General features: G+C 35.0%; 2 protein-coding genes across 2 annotated transcripts; one reads left to right on the forward strand and one right to left on the reverse strand.

Moving 5' to 3' along the window:
• Positions 1-426: 426 nt before the first annotated feature.
• On the forward strand, positions 427-2,011 carry LOC142644675 (protein rough sheath 2-like). The gene has a single exon (XM_075819249.1). It carries the CDS (start codon positions 633-635, stop codon positions 1,842-1,844), a length of 1,212 nt encoding a protein of 403 aa, XP_075675364.1. The 5' UTR covers positions 427-632; the 3' UTR covers positions 1,845-2,011.
• A 6,913-nt stretch (positions 2,012-8,924) lies between these two features.
• Positions 8,925-10,155, reverse strand: LOC142622408 (AP2/ERF and B3 domain-containing transcription factor RAV1-like). Its single transcript, XM_075795870.1, has one exon. The coding sequence runs from the start codon at positions 9,986-9,988 to the stop codon at positions 8,984-8,986; it is 1,005 nt and encodes a 334-aa protein (XP_075651985.1). The 5' UTR covers positions 9,989-10,155; the 3' UTR covers positions 8,925-8,983.
• Between the last annotated feature and the right edge of the window lie 11,070 nt (positions 10,156-21,225).

Below are 21,225 nucleotides of genomic sequence, written 5' to 3' on the forward strand. Positions count from 1 at the left end.
CTCTTTAATCTTATTTTATCTTGTATTTTAAAAGTTTTTTTTTTTTGTATTTTTAGAGAGAGAAATATAAAAATAAAGTAAAATTATATATTTAATTATATTTTTAATAAAAGTGAGTTGTGAAACTCTAATTAAATTATCCTCAAATGTATAAAATGACAAATGACAAATTTCAAATTACAAAAATTAGTTTACCTGCTTGAATATCAAATCACAAGAGTTACTAATTAGTTGGAAAAAAAAAAAAAGTTACTATTTAAAGTACAGAATTTTGGAGTGATGGGAAGGAATCTCCTCCCCAAATCCAAAAAAGAAAAGAAAAGAAAAAGAAAATAAAAATGCCAGCGGTATCTGTACGTAGAAATAAAGAGACCTCATGAGTGGCTAGATAAGGTAACTCCCATCCTAGCCTTTTCAACCCTTTAAAGTTTACCCATCACCTCCCAAATTCCATTCTTAAATTCCACACACACACACACACACTCTCTCTCTCTCTCTCTCTCTAACTCATACAGATTACAGACAAGGAGTCGGTGTAGGTAGCACCATAGAAAGTGCCCCCCAATATCAATATGGATCATTAGTGATCCAGACCCATCTAAAAAACAAAGCCAAGAAAAAATGGTGTTGAAATGAAGGAGCGTCAGCGTTGGCAGCCAGAGGAAGACGCACTCCTCCGAGCTTACGTGAAGCAATATGGGCCAAAAGAATGGAACCTGATTTCCCAACGCATGCCCCAACCTCTCCACCGTGACCCTAAATCCTGTCTCGAACGCTGGAAAAACTACCTGAAACCAGGCCTCAAGAAAGGCTCTCTCACCCCTGAAGAACAGTCCCTCGTCATTTCTCTCCAAGCCAAGTACGGCAACAAGTGGAAGAAGATCGCCGCGGAGGTCCCCGGCCGCACCGCCAAGCGCCTCGGCAAGTGGTGGGAGGTCTTCAAAGAAAAACAGCTCAAACAACAGCAAAAGCAAAACCTCCGCCACAACAAGCTCAACGCTAACCACCCCCACAAGTGTTCCGAGTATTCGCATTCTGATTGCACGGACACCATCCCGACCGTGGTTGTGGGGTCCACTTCGTCTTCCGAGAAGGTCGGTCAGGGTCCGTACGATCATATCCTGGACACCTTTGCTGAAAAGTACGTGCTACCACAGCCTAAACACATGGCTCCGTTGCTTCCGGGTATTTCTCTATCCGACCCGGACCCGGTTTTGTCTCTCGGGTCGAATACTCCCACGACGACTACTACTGCTACTACTACTACAACGTCGTCTTCGTCCTTGTCGGTGATTCCGTTGTGGATGAACATGAACATGAACATGAACATGAACATGAATATGAATGTGAGTACGACGTCGTCTTCTGCCACATCGTCCACGACGCCGTCTCCATCCGTAAGTTTATCGCTCTCTCCATCTGACCCGGGTTTGGATCCGGACATAAATCCGACCCGGGTGTGTCTGGGTCAGCAAATGGGTGCCTTGGTCCAGTACGTGAAGGAGGTTGAGGAAGGGAGGCAGAGCTGGGTGCAGCACAGGAAAGAGGCGTCGTGGCGGCTAAGCAGGTTGGAGCAACAGCTGGAGTCAGAGAAAGCTAGGAAGAGGAGAGAGAAAATGGAGGAGATTGAGGCAAAGATTCGGTGTTTGAGAGAGGAAGAATTGGCTTTTTTGGGTCGGATTGAGAGTGAGTACAAAGAAGAGCTTAACGCTTTGCATAAAGACGCTGAGACCAAAGAGGCCAAGTTGGTTGAGTCATGGTGTAGCAAGCATGTCAAGTTGGCTAAGCTTGTGGATCAGATTGGGTTGGTCCATGCTAGTAGTCATGGGTTCACTGCCCTATAGAACATGCTGGCTAATGTTGGTTACTTGCTACTTTTTTTTTTTTTTCTTTTCAAATATAGTTTTGGTTATTGTCATTGTATTTCACTATTTTCATTTTGTACCACTTTTTTGGTTAAGAGTATAGTGTAACAGTTGTTTATTTATTGAATTCCCTCATATTATATGCTTGTTTTCTTTCAATTTATGATCTTAATTTTAGGGTTTACTTAGCAATGTTGGGTCGTTGGGGTGTTAATGTTTTTGGTCTTTTGTAAGTTTCCTGATTTGATTTGTGATTACACTAAGAAATCAATGTACAACGAGGGAAGGTATCGATAGAGGAGAGGAGAGCCTGAGGTCCTAAACTATGCAGCTTTTTCAGTGACGAAACCAGGATTCAAACTTAGGGGGGCGAAGTTCTTTGTTCAAAGATTTTAAAAAATTGAAATATCAATACTAGAGGTTGACAAAGTTGCATATTAGCATTAATTTATTAATTATTATTTGTATTTTCTCTTTTGAAAAAAAATAATTTAATAATAAAGAATTTTGCAAGTCAATTGACACGTCTTAATATTTTCAAGGTCTAACTAATGTGTGGATGAAGCGATCAATATGTGGCATAGGAGTTATCTCTATGGCTATGAGAGTGGAGTCATTTGAGAGGGGCATAAAGCTCTTAAGTGAGAGGGAGAAATTGGGTAAAGGTTATTGGATTTTTGTGATTTTTTTTGCTAGGATTTGTAATTGATTTGTTGTTATTGTTTTTGCTTAGATCGGATTTAGGATTTGTCAAAAGATTTTTTTATTATCTAGATATGTGCATTTTTTTTTTTATAGATTTTTCTTATTATCTATTTGTTGGATTTCTTGGGAGGGGGGGGGGGGGGGCATGGCCCCTTTATGCCCTTGAGTAGTTCCGTCCCTGAGCTCTTCTGTGCTGTGAAATCCATTTCTGCATTTTATTTAGGGAAAATTAAAGGTATACATAATGAGTGACATCTTTATTTATTGTTAGACCTATTAAATTTGACTTTTAGCAAACTTTACATCATTCATTTTTTGGATGTGATATGATATTGGGGTGCCCCTTAAGAAAGAAATAGATCACTATTATTGGGTTTGGTGGGGGGATCATTGTTGTTCTTGGATCAAATCAAAATCAAAATCAAAATCAATAGGATAAAGCATTGAAAATTATGTGTCAAATGCCAAACTTTTAGCATTTGATAAACTAAACACTAAAAACCTGACTTCATAAGGTGTTTCAAATGCCAGATATTTTATAGTACAGTTCTTAGAACTGTACAATAAAAAATGCTATAAAAAATCTTATTATTCTATTATAAACTGTTCTAATCTCTCACTCACTCTCTCTCTCTCTCACAGCCACGCTAGCGACTCACCCTCTTCCTCAACCACATATCGCTGACTCACCCCCAAACCATCGATCTAACCAATGTCCTCAACCACAACCGTCATCTCGCCCCTAAGCTGCTGTATATTTTTTTCTCCTCAACATATTGTGGTGGTGGTTTTATTAGGTTGTTGTTGTGAGTTTTTTTATTTTTATTTTTTGTGTGGTTGTGGGTTATTTCAAAGGGTTGTGGTGGGTTGCAATGGTTGCGAGCTGATTTTGGTGGTTGTGGTTATAGTGACGGGTGGTGGTTGGGTTGATTTTGGGTTCGGTGATTGGTGGTGGTCGGTTGATTTTGGGTGGTGGTGGGTTTGTAATAGTGGTGGTGGTGGAGATTTCGATCTAGAGGGGTGGGCTGTGGGTAGTAGTGGTGGTGGTGGGCTATGTAAGGATGTGAGTTTTGGGTTTATTTATTTTTTCTTTTTTGTATATATTGTACAAGTTTTTTTTTTAAAATTTATTTTAATATGTTATATATATTATTTTAATATGTTGTATGAAAGAATAGAATATATAGGTGAATTATAAAATCGCATGTTAAAATAGATAAAATAACTTTTCAATTAGTGAAAATAATTTTTTTAAAAGAATGGTTGATGCTATGCTCTTATAATTATTATTATAGAGTTTTAACTTATTATGTTCGATTTTAATGATTGTATTTTTTAATATCAAACTAAGACATTGATCAGTTTTTTGTATAAATAGAAATTGAATCTTAGATTTCCTATTTAACCAATTTTTTTTTTTAATATACAAGATAGAATTTCGACTCTAGCAGTGTATATGTGTGTGAAATTCTTTCTTAGAGATTTAAACCCTGACCCTTGTCCCATACACCTCACAAGCATTTATACTTGTAGAGTGATCACTGCGCTAAAGGAAATCAGTGGTAACCATTAAAAATTTTACTAATTAAATTAACTAATTATTTTCATTTTTTTGTCGTATTGTGTAAAATTACGAAAGATGGTGCCCAAATTGATAACATGGGAGAGGCGAGTGAGTGCCCATGTGACAGAACCAAGTTCTGTGTCTGTGATGCATGGATGGTCGAAACTCGAAAGTCTGTGATCAGAATCATCAGATGCTATAGTCTAGATAGACGATGCTACGCTATGCCACTATGCTAAATTGCTATGCTACGTCCTTTGTGACAAAGACTATTCAATCAACTTTTCTCTGGGGTCCTCCGAGTTCCCTACGCGCAATTAGGACGCTTTAAGTGCACTCACGTTTTCTCTTAAAAAAAAAAAAAAAAAAACTCTTTCACCTGAAGATTCTAGAATTTCGGGGGTAATTCTTATATGTTTAAGGAGTAATGCTCCCTCTTCTTATATGAGGGGTGAGCTCTACACATGAGAGGTGAGCCTCATGATAGGACATATGTGTGAGACCCACTTCTCATATGAGTGGAGGAATTACTTCCGAAACATTTAAGTTTTTTTTCGAATTTTGGGTCATATTGTTCCGAAATGGCCATGGTCCTTAGATTTTGGTCTAAAGGCTGTAAATGGGCTGTGGATATTGGGGGAGAAGCCACAGTTCTCCTTGCTCCTATTTGAATCTCTTCAAGCTCTACTGTTGCAATCAAAAATTTTTTAAAAAAAACGTGCAACTCGTGACAGCTTTTCTTTTCTAAATTCTTTCTTTTTCTTTTATTTTATTTTTTTTGGCTTTTTCCCCAAAACTATTTTCTTTGATGGGTACTTTTTATTTATTTATAAGATATAATTTGCTTCATAATATTTCTTTTAGGCAAAAACTTTTTGGTCTCTCTATTTTAGGGTTATTTTTATTTTGATCTCTCTACTTTATAATATTTTATTGGCAATCAAAACTACAACAAACATAGAAAAAATCACAATAATGTCATACATTCATAGTTATTAAACCTAGATCGGAAACTTGGTAACTTGGCACCTAGATCAGTTTAGGTGTTTAAATGAATAATTTTTGCATTAGACCTATCAAATTCAGTCAAACTCGACGAGTTTGTGACAACTCGTGTAACCTGAATGAGTTTTATCATTTGACTGGGATTGTGAAATTTGTAAAATGTGTAATAACACAATAATTTAAAAAGAAGAAAACCTAAAAATTTTAAAAAAATGCACTTCTTTTTTTGTTTGCCTGTCTCTAATACTCACATTCAATAAAAAAAAACTGTACGTTTTTAGACCTTTTAAAATAAAAGTTGTTTAATCTAGTTATTTAGCCAAGCGGTTATTTAGCCAAGTGATTACTTAGTTAAATTATTCAGATCTAGGTTAATACAATCAAATCATATCATATAAAGCAGAGCAAAAAAGTAAATAACATACGATGTGATAACCCAGGAAAACTAAATCGATAAAAAATCTGGGGAGAATTTAATCTAGCTATTTTCAAGGTAAAACAAATCCACTATGAAAGAATTGAAGTTTTACAAAAGGACTTGCACCACTAACATTCTAATGCTACCTCGAGTAGAAAACTTACTACCACAACCACGTGACAGGTCCGAGTCCACGAATTACTTCTTTCTTAGATCCACAGCAGCCACAAGTAAATCCATTTGTGTTTTTCTTTAAGCTCTTGAAACAGCAACTGAAGAGATCATCAAGTTCTTGACATCAATCCTGATCTTGATAACCCTAAGTGTGTATGAAGGTAAATACCTCTAGATCTTATAGAAGATTCATACACATAGCATATCAATAACCTCTAAAACGTATCCAGGGTTTTTCTTTTTATATGAGACATAAAACATAAAACCTTACACGTCAAACAGGCTTGGGCTGAGTTGAAAATTCTGCAAAAAAAACAATCTGCACAAGGTTTGATTGATCGAGTCTAATTTTTGATCGATCGAGCCTTCCAGATTTAGTCCAATAAATCCTGCAGTACACTCGATTCCAACTTTACATATAAACACACTTTGAGTAGCCTAAATCTAGACTCTAAGTTTTGATCATGGTTTGCCAACATTACACATTGAAGTTCTAATACATTTAGATCCTAAAATTTTAGAACCTAACAAAAACTACTTTATTATTTTGAAACATTGATTTTGGATTATAATGACCAGTTTAATTTAGGTATACACCTATTTTTTAAAATTTACATAGGGATAGAGCTAGGACGGGAGTTAGGGGGCGGCTCTACTGTCCACTGTACTAGTTGTGTGTGGCGGATTTGCTATTGCTTAGTTGCTGAGGATTTGTGTGTGTGTGTGTGTGTATTTGTGTGTGTGTGTGTGTGTGTGCGCGCGCGCATGCATCTACTATTGGATAATGAGAAAATTCAATTTGTAATTTTTTTTGTTGGGCTAATTTTTTGGGGTTTGTATATTTTGTTTTAGATTTTAGAGCTATACATTTTTTTTATGGACTTTAAAATAAGGAAAAAGCTAGAGTTACAAACTTTTTTTTATAGACAACTGATGTAGTGAGTAGTTATTAATAAGTAAAAAAGTGATATCAATGGTGGGCTTAGATGTGAACTAGTATGAATTTGCTACTTCAATAATTTGGAAAATTTTGATAGAAAAGTGTGTGGCTATAACACTACTCTTAAAGCAATCAATGATTTTGTTAAGGGCTTAAACTATAATTTTATAGAACAAAAATTGCTAAAATTAGCACTGCATATATACTAATATTTTCTAAAAATATTTGGGCCCGGGGGGGGGGGGGGGGGGGCGCATTTCCTCCCAAAGCCAATGAGTAGTTCTGTCCCTAAAATTACATATTTATGTTATGATATATATATATATATATATATATATATATATATATATATATATAAAATTTATTTGATCCTGCAATTCGACTTGTGACCAATTGGTTGAACTAGTGATCCAACGACTCAGCTCACAGACCGAGTCAATATCCGGGTTAAGTTTAATAACTATCCATATATTAAAAAAAATATTTTACAACCATTTATTTCTTTTATTTTTTAATGTTCTTTTACGGCTATAAACACAACTTTTGTAATGATAAATCACATGGTCACAAAACAATGTAAGAAATGATTAATTTATAATGATTTGTATGAAAGTGGGTACAATTTTTTGTATGACTCTTTGTAATGAAATAATACAATAAAATCTTTTAATTTGATCTCTAAGAAGTTTATAAATCCAAAGGACTATGAAGTTTAATCTTTAATTGTGCCTTGATGTCTTTAAGTTAAAAGAGTAGTTGAACATATTTGATTCGTAGTGAGTGCCGTTGGCTTAATCTCAAACCAGATCAAAGGAATTTGAAAAAAAAAATTCTTACTTTGATTTGAAGAAGTAGAAATGAACTTTGGTTTTGAATGAGCAAGATAACATTTTTTTTTAGACTTAGAGATGACTCTCCATTTTGGTAGTGTTTGTATGATTTTTGCTCCCTCTAAGTATATGTCCTTTACACATATGAAAAGTCTTATTTATAAGCAACTCGATAGTCTTTCATTTAGAATTTTTTCTTAGCATTTTTTGAGATTACATTATAAATTTTGAATTTAAATTTAAATTTGAATTTGATTTGACCTTTTTATTTAATAAAAGCTTTCCATGTGAGTCTCTTGATCTAATGCTGCTACATGACTTTTTTTAATTTGACATCACCATATGATTTCAGGTGATTTGCAACATGTGTCAATTTCTTGATAAATTTACAGCCGTTTGATTAATCATGATCAAATATTTGTGATCAAGTAAATTCTTAATTGATGATGTGTCAATAGTGGACAATTAACAAGTCTCACCCAATGAAGTCAAGCTGCATGTCAAGACCTTGATTGTTCCTGATACTCGCTTTTGGAAAGTATCTCTTATTGATCAATACCTTCTCCCCTTTCATTAAGTAGTTGTCATCAAAGGGTTTCCTTTGAACAATGGAGATACTGATGACATCCTAATTTGGCAGGGCAATAATTTGTTAAGAGTGCCCCAAGCCGAATATTATAGTAGCATTGTTGGGCAATCCTCTGACAACTCACAAACCTGCCACTTATGGAGGCAACTTTGAGAAACCAACGAAATTAAGTTGTTCTTCTGGAAGGTGTGGACATGCAGACCTACTACCCAAAAAAATAAATTTGTTCAGACGCAAGGAGATCTTTGGTGTGATATGTGGTAATTGTGAGGAGCAGGGAGATGTGATCCGTGCTCTTTAATCTTCGCTTGTGGCTAGTGAAACTTGGCATAGGATTTGCTTGTGTGAAGCCTATTTAAAGTTCCCCAACCTTCCCTTATTCTTCGATGGTATTGTTTATATGTTAGACCATTTGAGTAAACCAGACTTGGAAATCTATTCTATACAACTAGTTTGCTTTTATGGAATCATAGGAATGAGACATGCCGGATATTTTTAGCGACAGTGAAATTAGACATGTTAATTAGAGAGTTACTAAAGAGTACACCTACAAATTGCTAGAGTAGAATGACGTCAAGAGTTTTATAGCTAAGTTGACTTCTCTCAAGTTTGAATCCTCTATCCTCTGTTATATTTATCAAATTATTCAAAAAAAGAGAGATCAGAATGATATAAAAGATTACATGCAACTGATCTTGATTAATTCATTAAGAATTTATAGTTGGTCTCAAAATATTGGGACCGAAACTTTATTTTTTATTATTGTTATATATCTGTTTTGTTTGAAAAAAAAAAAGGGAGAAAAGAGAAAATAACCCCTTATGATCTTTTACATTCTAACTTCAACAGAACTTGTAGAGTTTGTAGAGGTGAAATACATATATATTTTTTCTTTATATATTATTAGTTACAAAACTACTTGTAGGTGTCTCTAAAATGTTGACACCAAATAACCTAACCACCTTAACAGCTTGAATAGATGCTGATGACTTTACCTTATCAAGCACTTCCACAAAGCTTGATCCGTTTAGCGGCCTCCATCCTATGAAGAACTTCTTATCAGGCCCCATTGATCTCTGAAAGCTAACTCTATCCCCAGCTTTCAGGTTCTTCTCCTTCACAAATTTGCTCCACCCTTTTGTTAAAACATAGCTCTGACTACTACTCCAATAGCAATATCTAAACCTCCACACCTTCCCAATACTATCTTCAAAATTCAAAAGCACACCCTTTGCAGCACCTTCAGTAGGCAATGGAAAATACTTCTCGGCTTGCTGTTTAGGGATAACCAAGCGGTTAAGTTTCCCTACATCACTTGGTGTCACCACCTTCTCAAAAAGGCACTCCCTTGCTACATCAAATAGCTCAGACTCGGACACAGGTGTGTCCATGAGCCAGTTATCTCTATGTCTTTTTCTAGTGCCATGACATGCACAAATATTGTAATCACTTTGCTCAAGCTCATATGTGTAAGAGTGTTTCCGGAGCATGTCCACAATTTCATCCTTTGAATGAGAATTCAAGAAGCACAATTCATTGGCATATTTGTTAGGCTCCAAAGGGTGCTGGAGATTTGTGATGGCATTGTGGCCACGAAACCTTAGTGCTGCAATGTCATAGGCCTTAGCAGCTTCTTCTTCCTCATCGAAAGTTCCTAACCACACGCGTTGATGCTTGTCGTATATTTGTGCTCCCCATCTGCCGTTGGGTTGAGGAACTACTCCCTTGTATTTGGAAGATGGTAACTTTTTCGAATCGGCTTCGATACCAATTTCTGAGTTCGATTTAGCACTACTCCCACTACCCATTTGGCATGAGTTCTCCATGGACCTTTTCACAGTAAAACTTGAAGATGTTATTGACCCACTTGTGCTCTCATCTAAGCAGTTCATGGCCATTTTTAAGCACAGATATGTCTACAAAGTAAAAGTTAAAAGTGGAAAGAAAGAAAGGTGTATTAGAAGAACAAACTAAAGTTGGGTTAATTGAAGGTGATAATTAGGAAAGAGTAATGGATATTTGGTGTGTTGTGTTGGTGTTGGGTTAACTTATAGGACGGTGGAAATGAGATAGTTCATGGTTATGAAGTGAACATGTTGGTGGTTATAAGCATTCCTTTATAATGTGTATTGAGTTGTGGGATTTGTATGAAAAGTTGGTCCCACTTGGGTAAGTTGATGGGATACACATGAGTGTAGCCAGACCTTGTTTTTTGCAAGTTCATCCCCCCTGGAAACTAGATCAACCTGACCAATGCCTTTTTCTTTCTTTCTTTTTATTTACACGTCCAAGACCAAGAGGAATGTGAGACCCTTTTTTCACGAACTTTTTCTTTGCCCCCACACCAAATACTTCATCAATATCTCTTTGCTTATCTATATTTCAGTTTATGGGTGACTCTGATCGAAGAAGAGTTTTCTCCAACATAAATGGGGCTAGGTTGAAAATTGAAATTCCCTAGGTCATAAGTGGCATGGTCTAATTGGCCATCCCACACAAGGGTTTGTCTTATTGTCCAGGTTCAAACTTGGTATCTGTTATAAATCATTATTACAAAATCCACAACCAACAATGGCAGGTTATCCCAATTGGGCCAAATCAGTTTTGGTTTGCTTGTCTGTTCAGTTCATGCACTAGAACATAATAATTATGATTTAACCTGTTTATTTTATTTTTTTTGCAAAGTAAATGACTTAACGTGTTTAAATTGGAAGTAAAGTAAATGTAACAAAAATTATATGATGCTTGTCAATTGTCATATATGCACTATTTCCGAAGATCAACACCACCAACCTATACCATCCATTTTTGGCTTGATCCAGATTTCACCTATAATCTTATAGATCATCAACATATATGGACACACTGGTGCTGGAGATTGTCTTTATACTTTCTTTCGTGGAAGCTGCGGCCCAGCGTATTTGTTGTAGGTAGGACCCGTAACTTATGACTCCCGCTGTATTGGAGCTTCTCGACAATGCGCTATACGTGAAATCCCCCAAAATTGAATCATTTCTTATTTCAAACGTTGCACTCGGATTTTGATTTGAGCACCCATATGTTAAATTTGCTATAAATAGATATAACATTTGATTAAATTGGTAAAAATTAAATATAAAAAAATGGAAAAGTATTTAATTCATTTGGCAGAATGAATTTATTGAATATACATATGCCTAAAAATACATTATTTAAGTGGAATTAAAAAAAGAAAGAAAAAGATTTTAAGTAGGATATGATAGGATTGTTGTTGTTGTTGTTTTTTTATTTTACGCAGGATTGTTGTTGAAGTTATGGTATGTACTTTAAATGTAGAGAAGTGTTACGTCCACAACATTTTTACAATATTTTCACAACAAATTACAGGTGGTTAGTTGTTATTGGTTCAAATTTAAATTTAGTATTAAGATTACTTTTTTAACCCAACAATAACAACCAATAACAACCTGCCACTTAAGATTTGTTGTAAAAATATTGTGGACATATCATTTCTCTTGAATGTAACCAGTTAATGCATATGCATGAGTTACATTTAACTAAATACGGTATTAAAAGAGTTTTGTTAGTACATATTTTTTAGTGTTAACAAACAGCAATAAATGTGTCAAATTGTGAGTCTATTTATGAGTTTTGATGTGCCATACAATGACAATTGAAGATCTAGTTGAAGACAAATTACTCGAGAATATATAGCTTAAAAAAGGTAGATTTTTTACAACCTCAACATCAGGAGAAATTATAAGGTCCTCATGGTGGACAAGTGACGTGGTCTACCATTCCACTAAAAATCTCCCACTTATTTAAAATTGTTGAGTTAGAACTAGAGGACTATATAATTTCTCCAACATCAGCCTTAATTCCTCTCAATCGATTGAGCCTTGAATGTGAAGTTTTGGTTTCCTTGAATTTTAGCTAAAATTTTAAAACGAATTTTAAAACTGTGATATGAATTAATCAAGCACATTATAAAAAAGAAACAAAGAAAAAAGAAGAAGGTAGGATTGAAAGTAAACAAATAGGAAAAATTTATGATTCTCTGTAATTAGCCTAGGCCTATTCATGGTTGTTAAAATCCCGATCTGAATCTTACGATTTTATGATCTCACTTGCCCAAAACAATCCGGATCTTTCAAAGATCTTTGCGATTGTTTAGGATTAGTAGGATCACATGATTCTGACAATCCCAAACGACCTTTATTTCTTATAATGTTTTTTAACTTGACAGAAGGCTTAGTTGGACTTAAATAAAACATAAAATCATAATAGATCAAGTTTTTTCACTCTAATGTAGAAAGAGTGACAGTTGGACCCAAATAAAAATATTCCAATAGAGTGTCATGTTTTGAGATTTTTAGCCTCTTTAAATAATGCTTACAAATGGGTATAGTGATGTATGGTAATTATATCGATGAATGTATAATTTATGTGATTATTTAACATACCAATGTATATATATATATATATTTTTGTTTTTTTTTTTTTTCAAATAATGTAGGATATTACGATCTACGATCTCACCTACCTTCCACGATTCTACATAAAATTCCGATTTTGACAACTTTGGGCTATTTGAGAATACCACGACCTTATAATTAATTCATGATCAAATAATTCAGCCAAAAAAAAAAAAAAAACCAGAAAACTGTAGTTTTATAAGCAATCTCTCTCGAGTTGGGCCAAAGGGACAGAATCCAGTCCAACGGAGGCTGGCTTGGGTAAGTTGTGACCGGCCTCTTTCCCAGGAATGGCATTGTCTTGGGTTTGGTTTTGAAAACAAGTCTGACTCGTCCACCTACATTGCTATTCCAATTCCACCTGATAACAAAATGTTAATAATGGAAAAAATAAATAAATAAAATAGAAGGCTTTTGCTAGAAATTAATGACCATATTTAGTAATTTTTTGTCTTATTCATGTGAATTTCATTTTTATATTTTTAGTTTTAACTAAAATGAACAAAAGTAATTTTTTAGTTTTAATTAATATGAACAAAAATCTTGCAACTCAACTGATATTTCTTAACTTTTCCAACAAAATCATCTAGAATTTAATTCATTCTCTCCCACTTTTTAATTATTTAAACACACACACATATAGAATTGGGTTCAAGTTGTAACTGGTGTAACTTTAAGTAATATTACATTACTCAATATTTCTTAATTGAATGTGAATTTTGACAAATCCACCGTTAGATTACATTATTTTCATATATTCTCCATGCTTGCAAAACTTCAAGATATTAAAGATTAATAGTTATGTCATCAATCAATTGTTTAAATTCAAGTTTTTATAGTTTAAAATAATGCATAAAAGATGAGTTTATGGATCGAATGACAAATTACATCTGATTGATATGAAATTTGGTGTGCATGTTAAGAATATATAGAACATGTAATTCAATGGTTGGATTTTCAAAATATGAATTCAATAATAAGTTATTGGATGGTGTAACATTTCTTAGAGTTACACTAGGTATATGTGTGTGTATATATATATATATATATATATATATATATACCTAGTGTAACTCCATAGGAGTTACACCTTTTTTAAACCTTAGATTTCCAAAAGATTTAATGGTAAAAAAGAAAACATCATCGTTCTTTATATCATTAAATGCTTGCATAATTAATAGCGTCATTATTATTTTTCTCCTTATTAAATATTTCTATGTGTCTCCTTTTTCTCTCTCCAATCTCTAATGCTTACCTAATTGATTTGCAACGTAGACACAACATTTATCTTAAAGTTAAGTTCTTAACACATTCTTCTAAAAAAAATGGTGCATACTGTGTAACAGACATCTTTTGTGCATGCCCATATCAGCTTATCCTTAGGCTTCCTCCAACTCAAAGGAACCTGTTTAATAATCTCTGCTTTTCCAAGCCAAAAAATTTCCTCAACTATTGCACTCTTCGATCATTTAGCATCGTTGATCATTTAGCATTGCAGTAGGTGATTGAATTTTAAATCTTAATTACCGAAAATGTTGTATTACTTGTGATGATAAAAGTAAAAAATAATGGTAGAAGTTGAGAGCTTGACATAATCACATAGAACAAATTTAAATAATAAAAAAATTCAATTTGGATGGACAAAAGAAATAATGAACCTGCACTTCGTATAAACAAAAAAAAAAAAAAGCAATACATACAGAGTAAAGAATGGACGATTTGCAAAACTTGGTGAATATCTTCCTAAGATGAGGAAAGTGATAGAGGTTATATTGAGGGGATAAAAAAAAGGAAAAAACATAGAAAGTGGAGAAAAAAAAGGGAGACACGTAAATATTTAATAAGGAGAGAGATAATGAGGATGCTATTAATTAGCTAAGCATTTAATGATGTAAAGAATGATGATTTTTTTTTTTTTTTACCGTTAGATCTTTTGGAAATCTATGGTTTAAAAAAGGTGTAACTTGAACCTCTCTCTCTCTCTCTCTCTCTCTCTATATATATATATATATATATATATATTTGACTAAACTTGGATTTGAGGGCGGGAAGGAACAAAACTTGAATATGGTAAAACATTTTCACACTGCAAATTTTCAAAGTACGTTTTTTTTATTATAGCTTTCACTTTTTTCTAAACACAATTTATTTAAAAATTTGAAAAACATATTGTACTAAATGAGCACTTACATTTTTTTTTTGGACTAAAAAATGAACAGTTATATATATATATATTGATTGGAAAAACAAACAGCTATAATATTATTAAACAAGGGATGCCAAATCGACAACAGTTACAACATTAAGATGTGAATGAACACCCTCTATCCACACCTCTAAACCACTAACATGTTTAGCATGTCTAGCAAGATTATGAGCAGCAGAATTTCCTTGTCTTTTAACATGAGAAACAGTAAAATCAACAAAGGATTCTGCTAAAACCTTTGCATCCTCAATCAAATGACCAAAAGAGGCAAAAGAAGATTCTTCACTCCTTAGGGACTTTATTACTCTCTCAAAGTCACCCTTAAGGATAATGGAAGAAAAACCAACTTCTTGAGCAAAACATATGGCTCTTACAGCAGCCAGAGCTTCAACTTCATCCACCGAGGAAGGTAAAGGAACAATTTTCGATGTGGAAGCCATAACCTGTCCAAGATCATCCTGGATTACAACTCCTATCCCAGTTGAATTACTCTCCTTAAATACAGCACCATCAAAGTAAACTTTAAAAATCGGGTGAGGGGGAGGAGACCACACCACTCTAGATGATCCATGTGAGTTTAGAGCTGGCAAATCATTAGGGAGAGTGTGGATAAAATCTGCATGAACTGCAATTGCATTAGGAAGGACTGAGATGGGGGAAAGCTTGTCTGAAGTGCAAAGTAGATTTCTCCTACACCAGATTGTCCACACTATAACAGCAAATAGCTCTAGATTCTTCCCTCTTTCAATGATAAACTTGACCAAATCCCCAAAACTGTTAAAATCTGAATTTAGTTGAAAATTCCACATAGAATCTAAATCCCAAAAAGGAGAAAGGCAAGGACAATTCCAAAGAGCATGCATTGTATCTTCATAGGACAGATGGCAATGATCACAAATATCTTCATTGAGTACCTTCCTTCTCACCAGATTTGTCTTAACAAGAATGGAATTCTTACAATCTCTCTAAACAAAATTATGCACCTTATTTGGTACTGACAAACTCCATATTTTCTGCCATTCAGCTTGATCGAGAGGCAACACCTCTACCTGACCGAGATGTAGACCATCAGCATTAGGACTCTTCTGCTCTTCCACTAAGAGTTGATAACCATATTTAACAGTATACAAACCTGTTGGGGAAAAATTCTAATCCCCTTAATGTCTATGTGTGAATTAAAATATGTATCTACCAAGCAATAGCAATATTATGGAAACAAAAATTTTAACAAGCACCGCATAAACACAACCACAAAATAACGCCAAATCTTATGTGGAAAACCCTTCGATATAGAGGGAAAAACCACGGGGCAGCTCCGAAAAATATCCACTATGAAATAGAGATTACAACTATCAAGTTTATGCTAAACTTGAGTCCACAATAAATTGGATATACAACAAATAAATCTCAAGGAGTAAATACAATCTCAAGGAGTAAATACAATCTCACCACAAAGCTAGTAGCAAAATCTTCCTTTGAATACTCCAACTCTCCATGGTTGTAGTACTCAAAAACTCCATGAGAACTCGACCAATTTATCTTCCTTGTGTGTAACTTAAGCAAAGAAAAATGTCTCATTTTTCTGCACTCTCTCACACTCTCACTGTGTTTCTCTCTATCTCTTCACACGGACAAAGAAAAATACAATCTCATTCTTGCTCAAGTCTATAGCACTTTGACTATCACAATGAACTACATACCCATCTTGCTTCAAACCCAATTCTTGGAGAAACCATTTTAACCAAAGCATCTCTTTACTTGCTTCATTAGTTGCAATATACTTAGCCTCAGTTGTAGATAAGGCAACACACTTTTGCAATCTTGACTGCCAAGATACAGCTCCCCTTGCAAAAGTAAATAAGTACCTCGATGTAGATTTCCTACCATCAAGGTCACCTGCCCAATTTGCATCTACATAACCCTCCAAAATTGGTTTAGAATCACCAAAAGTTAAGCACAATTTAGAGCTACCTCTCAAATATCTAAAGATCCACTTCACTGCTTCCTAGTGATCTTTGCTAGGATTTACCGTGAACCTACTGACAACACCAACTGCATGAGCAATATCTAGTCGTGTGCAAACCATATCATACATCAAACTCCCAATTGCTGAGAAATAAATAGTTGATGCTATGTCTCCCTTCTCTTTCTTTGATGGGAAACAAGATCTCTTTCTTAACTTGAAATAAGAATCAAGAGGTGTGCTGATTGGCTTGGCATGCTTCATATTGAACCTTTCAAGAACTCGCTCATTATATTTCTAATGTGATAACCATAGCTTCTTAGCTTTCCTATCACGTAGAATCTGCATACCCAAAATTCGTCTTGCAGGACCCAAGTATTTCATATCAAATGACTTGAACAAGTCCTTCTTTAAATTTCCAATCACACCTGCATCTTGTCCTACTATCAACATATCATCTACATATAGCAGAAGAATAACAAATTTACCATTGGGATATTTTCTGACATATACAAAATAATTTGCATTTTTCCTTGTGTACCCATGACCCACCATAAATGAGTCAAACTTCTTGTTTTATTGTCTTGGAGCGTGCTTCAAGCCATACAAACTCTTCTTTAACTTGCAAACCATATGTTTTTTCCATTTCACTTTGAATTCCTCTAGCTTATCCATGTAGATTTCTTCTTTCAAATCACCATGAAGAAAAACAGTCTTCATATTGAGTTGCTCAAGCTCAAGATCCAAGCTAGCTACCAATCCTAAAACTACCTGAATGAAACTCATCTTGGCTACTAGAGAGAATATCTTATCAAAGTCAATCCCTTGTTTCTGATTAAAACCCTTAACCACCAATGGAGCTTTATACTTCACTAACTTGTCACCATCTTTCTTTAGCTTGAACACCCATTTGTTTTTCAATGCCTTCTTGTCTTTAGGAAGTTCCACCAAGTCATAAGTCTTATTCTTATTCAAAGAATTCATCTCTTCATGCATAGACTTCAACCAACTCTGCTTATTCTTATGAGACTGCACTTCCTGAAAGCTTTCTAACTCCCCCTCTTCAGTAATCATAATATATTCAGAAGTGGGGTATCTAGTTGATGGGAGGCGCTCTCTAGTAGACCTTCTCACTTGAGGTTCTACAATCTCTAGTGGAGGTGGCTGCTCCCCCTGCTCACCACCATTTGTTCCTATCATATCATCACCATCAACACTTGCTAGCTTATCAGCATCAAATTTTGTTGGTTCATCACCATAATTCTCATCTTGTACCTTTTCCCTATTTGTGGCATTATTCGAGGAAGAAGAGATAGGTGGAAGATCAAGAGGACCTTCAACTGTAGCTTTAGGCTTCTTAGTTTTTTCAAAGTCTGCCAAGTTTTCATTCTCATGAAAAACTACATCTAACTTTTGATCATCTTCTTTTCTTTTGGATCCCATAACTTGTAGCCAAATTCTGCATCTCCATATCTAACAAATGTACAAGGAGTGGATTTTCTATCAAGTTTCGATCTTTATTCCTTAGGAACATGAACAAATGCCTTGCACCCGAATACCTTCAAGTGAGAGTAGGAAACATTTTTTCCAGTCTATACTCTTTCTGGAATATCAAAATTCAAAGGAATTGATGGAGATCTATTAATTAGGTAGCATGCAGTCACAACAGCTTCACACCTAGAATGACTTAGGTAGATTAGCTATTCTTAACATATATCTGATCTTCTCAACAATAGTGCGGTTCATTCTCTCTGCCACACCATTTTGCTATGGGGTACTAGGAACTGTCTTCTCATGTCTAATACCTTTCTTGGAGTAGTAATTTTTAAATTCGTTAGACGTGTATTCACCTTTGTTATCAATATGGAGACACTTCAAAGGCTTCCCTTTCTCTCTTTCCACCATGGCATGGAATTTCTTGAAGTGCTCAAATACCTGGTTTTTTTTGTTTTCAAAACATAAACCCACACATTTCGTGAAGCATCATCAATAAATGTAACAAAACATTTATTTCCACCTAAGGTCTCAACATCAATGGGACCACATGCATTAGAATAAATAAGATCTAATACATTGGATTTTCTAGTAGAGGGTATATTAAATGAAACTCTATGTTGTTTGCCAAATAAATAAAAGTCACAATGATTTAGTGACGTACCTTTGGCAAAGGGAATGAAAGAATTCGTTGACAAAATCTGCAACCTTTCTTCACTCATGTGAACCAGCCGCCTATGCCACAAGTTAGGCTAAGAATCCTCCTGAGCTATACTAACAACATCCTTGCACAATTTTACTTGTGTCTTGTAAAGTGTACAACAAATTTTCCCTTTAGCAAACACCAATGATCCTTTGCTAAGCCTCCGTTTTCCATCACGTAAATAATTGCCATAACCTTCTTTATCAAGAACATGAGTGGAAATCAAATTCAGGCGAATATCTGGAACATGTCTCACATCCTTCAAAATCATGGTGTATCCAGTGTTAGCCCTAACACAAATATTCCCAATTCCCACAATGTTCGCATAACTATCATTGCCCATCTTCACTCTCCCAAAGTTTCCCGCTTTGTATGAAGTCAATAACTCCTTTCTTGGAGTGACATGGTAGGAAGCAGTTGAATCAATCACCCATTCAACATAAGGATCTGAAACTGTACAACAATCATCTTGTCCTATGGCTAGGACCTCATCTTCCAACACTATAATAGCAGCAATATTCTCATCATCCGCCTTTTTTTATTTATTTTTATCCTCTTTCAGTTTGTTCTTCCAAGCCTTGTAATTCCTTTTTATGTGACCTTCTTTATCATACTAAAACCACTTGAATTTTCCTTTCGACTCTGACTAACTTCTGGATTTATCTCACCCTTTTGAATTTCTACTCTTACTTCTCCCCCTGTTCTCTGTGACAAGAGACTGTGCAATATCCTTGCCAATATCCTTTCTTCTAGTTTTTTCATTAAGCAAACTATCTTTAACCATGACAAGTTGTAACACACCATTCGGAGCAGAATTCCTAAGTGACACTACCAAAGTCTCCCAACTGTCAGGTAAGGAATTCAGAAGCAATAAAGCTTGCAACTCATCAATGATTACTAGCTTCATTGTAACCATCTGACTAACCAAGTCTTAGAACACACTAAGGTGCTCGGCAATGGACTTACCCTCCTTAAGCTTCAAATTCACAAGCTTTCTAGCAATAAAAGCTTTATTTTGAGCTGTCTTTCTTTCATGAAGACTCCTTAATTTTTCCCAAAGAGCCTCTGCATTTGTTTCCTGAGACACATGGTGAAAAATATTGACATCGATGCATTGTCTAAAATACACCCAATAGTTTTTCTATTTAATTTCTCCCAGTCTCTACCTGACATATCACTAGGCTTGGCACTATCACCCTTAATAGGGTCATGCAAATCCTTGCAAAAAAGGACGTCCTCCATCATCGGCTTCCATATTGAATAATTCGACGTTGAGGGAATAACCATAGTATTCATAGCCATATTCTCCATTTAATCCAACACAAGACAGTCAAACCCAAGCAACCAATAACTCTGATACCACTTGTTGGGGAAAAATCCTAATCCCTTCAATGTCTATGTATGAATTAAAATATGTATCTACCAAGCAATAGCAATGTTATGGAAACAAAAATTTCAGCAAGTACCACATAAACACAACCACATAAGAACCCCAAATCTTACGTGAAAAACCCTTTGGTATAGAGGGAAAAACCACAGGGCAGCTCCGAAAAATATCCACTATGAAATAGAGATTACAACTATCAAGTTTATGCTAAACTTGAGTTCACAATAAATTGGATATACAACAAATAAATCTTAAGGAGTAAATACAATCCCACCACAAAGGCAGTAGCAAAATCTTCCTCCGAATACTCCAACTCTCTATGGTTGTAGCATTCAAAAACTCTATGAGAACTCTACCAATTTATCTTCCTTGTGTGTAACTTGAGCAAAGAAAAATGTCACATTTTTATTTTTCACTCTCTTACACTCTCACTATGTTTCTCTCTATCTCTTCACAAGGACTGCACCTCTCAAGCTATAGCATTTAAAAACTCCATGAGAACTCCATCAATTTATCTTCCTTGTGTGTAACTTGAGCAAAAAAAAAAAAATGTCTCCTTTTTCTTTTTCACTCTCTCACACTCACACTGTGTTTCTCTCTATCTTTTCACACGGACTGCACCTCTCATGCTGAAGCTCTCTTTCTCTCTGTGTCTTGCTCTCTCTTGAACTTAGACAAAATGGTCGAATATGGCTCTCTTACTTCAGCTCTCCACTCTAGGCTGAATGGCCTTAGTTTTCTTTCTTTTCTTCTTTTTCAGTTTCAGCATGTCCGACATGCCTAAGTCATTGCCCAAGGAATGGCATGCTGACTTTAGAAGCTTGAGGAAGCAAGCTCATTTAATGAGCTTTGACCCATGCATGTAGGCTGGACCCACACGGTGCTTTGCACCCAACAATCTCCCCCTCAAGCCCACTATGGAGGAGAT

Source organism: Castanea sativa, chromosome 1 (genome assembly GCF_040712315.1).
Source record: "Castanea sativa cultivar Marrone di Chiusa Pesio chromosome 1, ASM4071231v1".
In the NCBI taxonomy this organism is placed as follows: domain Eukaryota; kingdom Viridiplantae; phylum Streptophyta; class Magnoliopsida; order Fagales; family Fagaceae; genus Castanea; species Castanea sativa.

Coding starts and splice junctions, on each gene's coding strand:
- LOC142644675 (XM_075819249.1), top strand. CDS start 633: ATGAAGGAGCGTCAGCGTTGGCAGCCAGAGGAAGACGCACTCCTCCGA.
- LOC142622408 (XM_075795870.1), bottom strand. CDS start 9,988: ATGGCCATGAACTGCTTAGATGAGAGCACAAGTGGGTCAATAACATCT.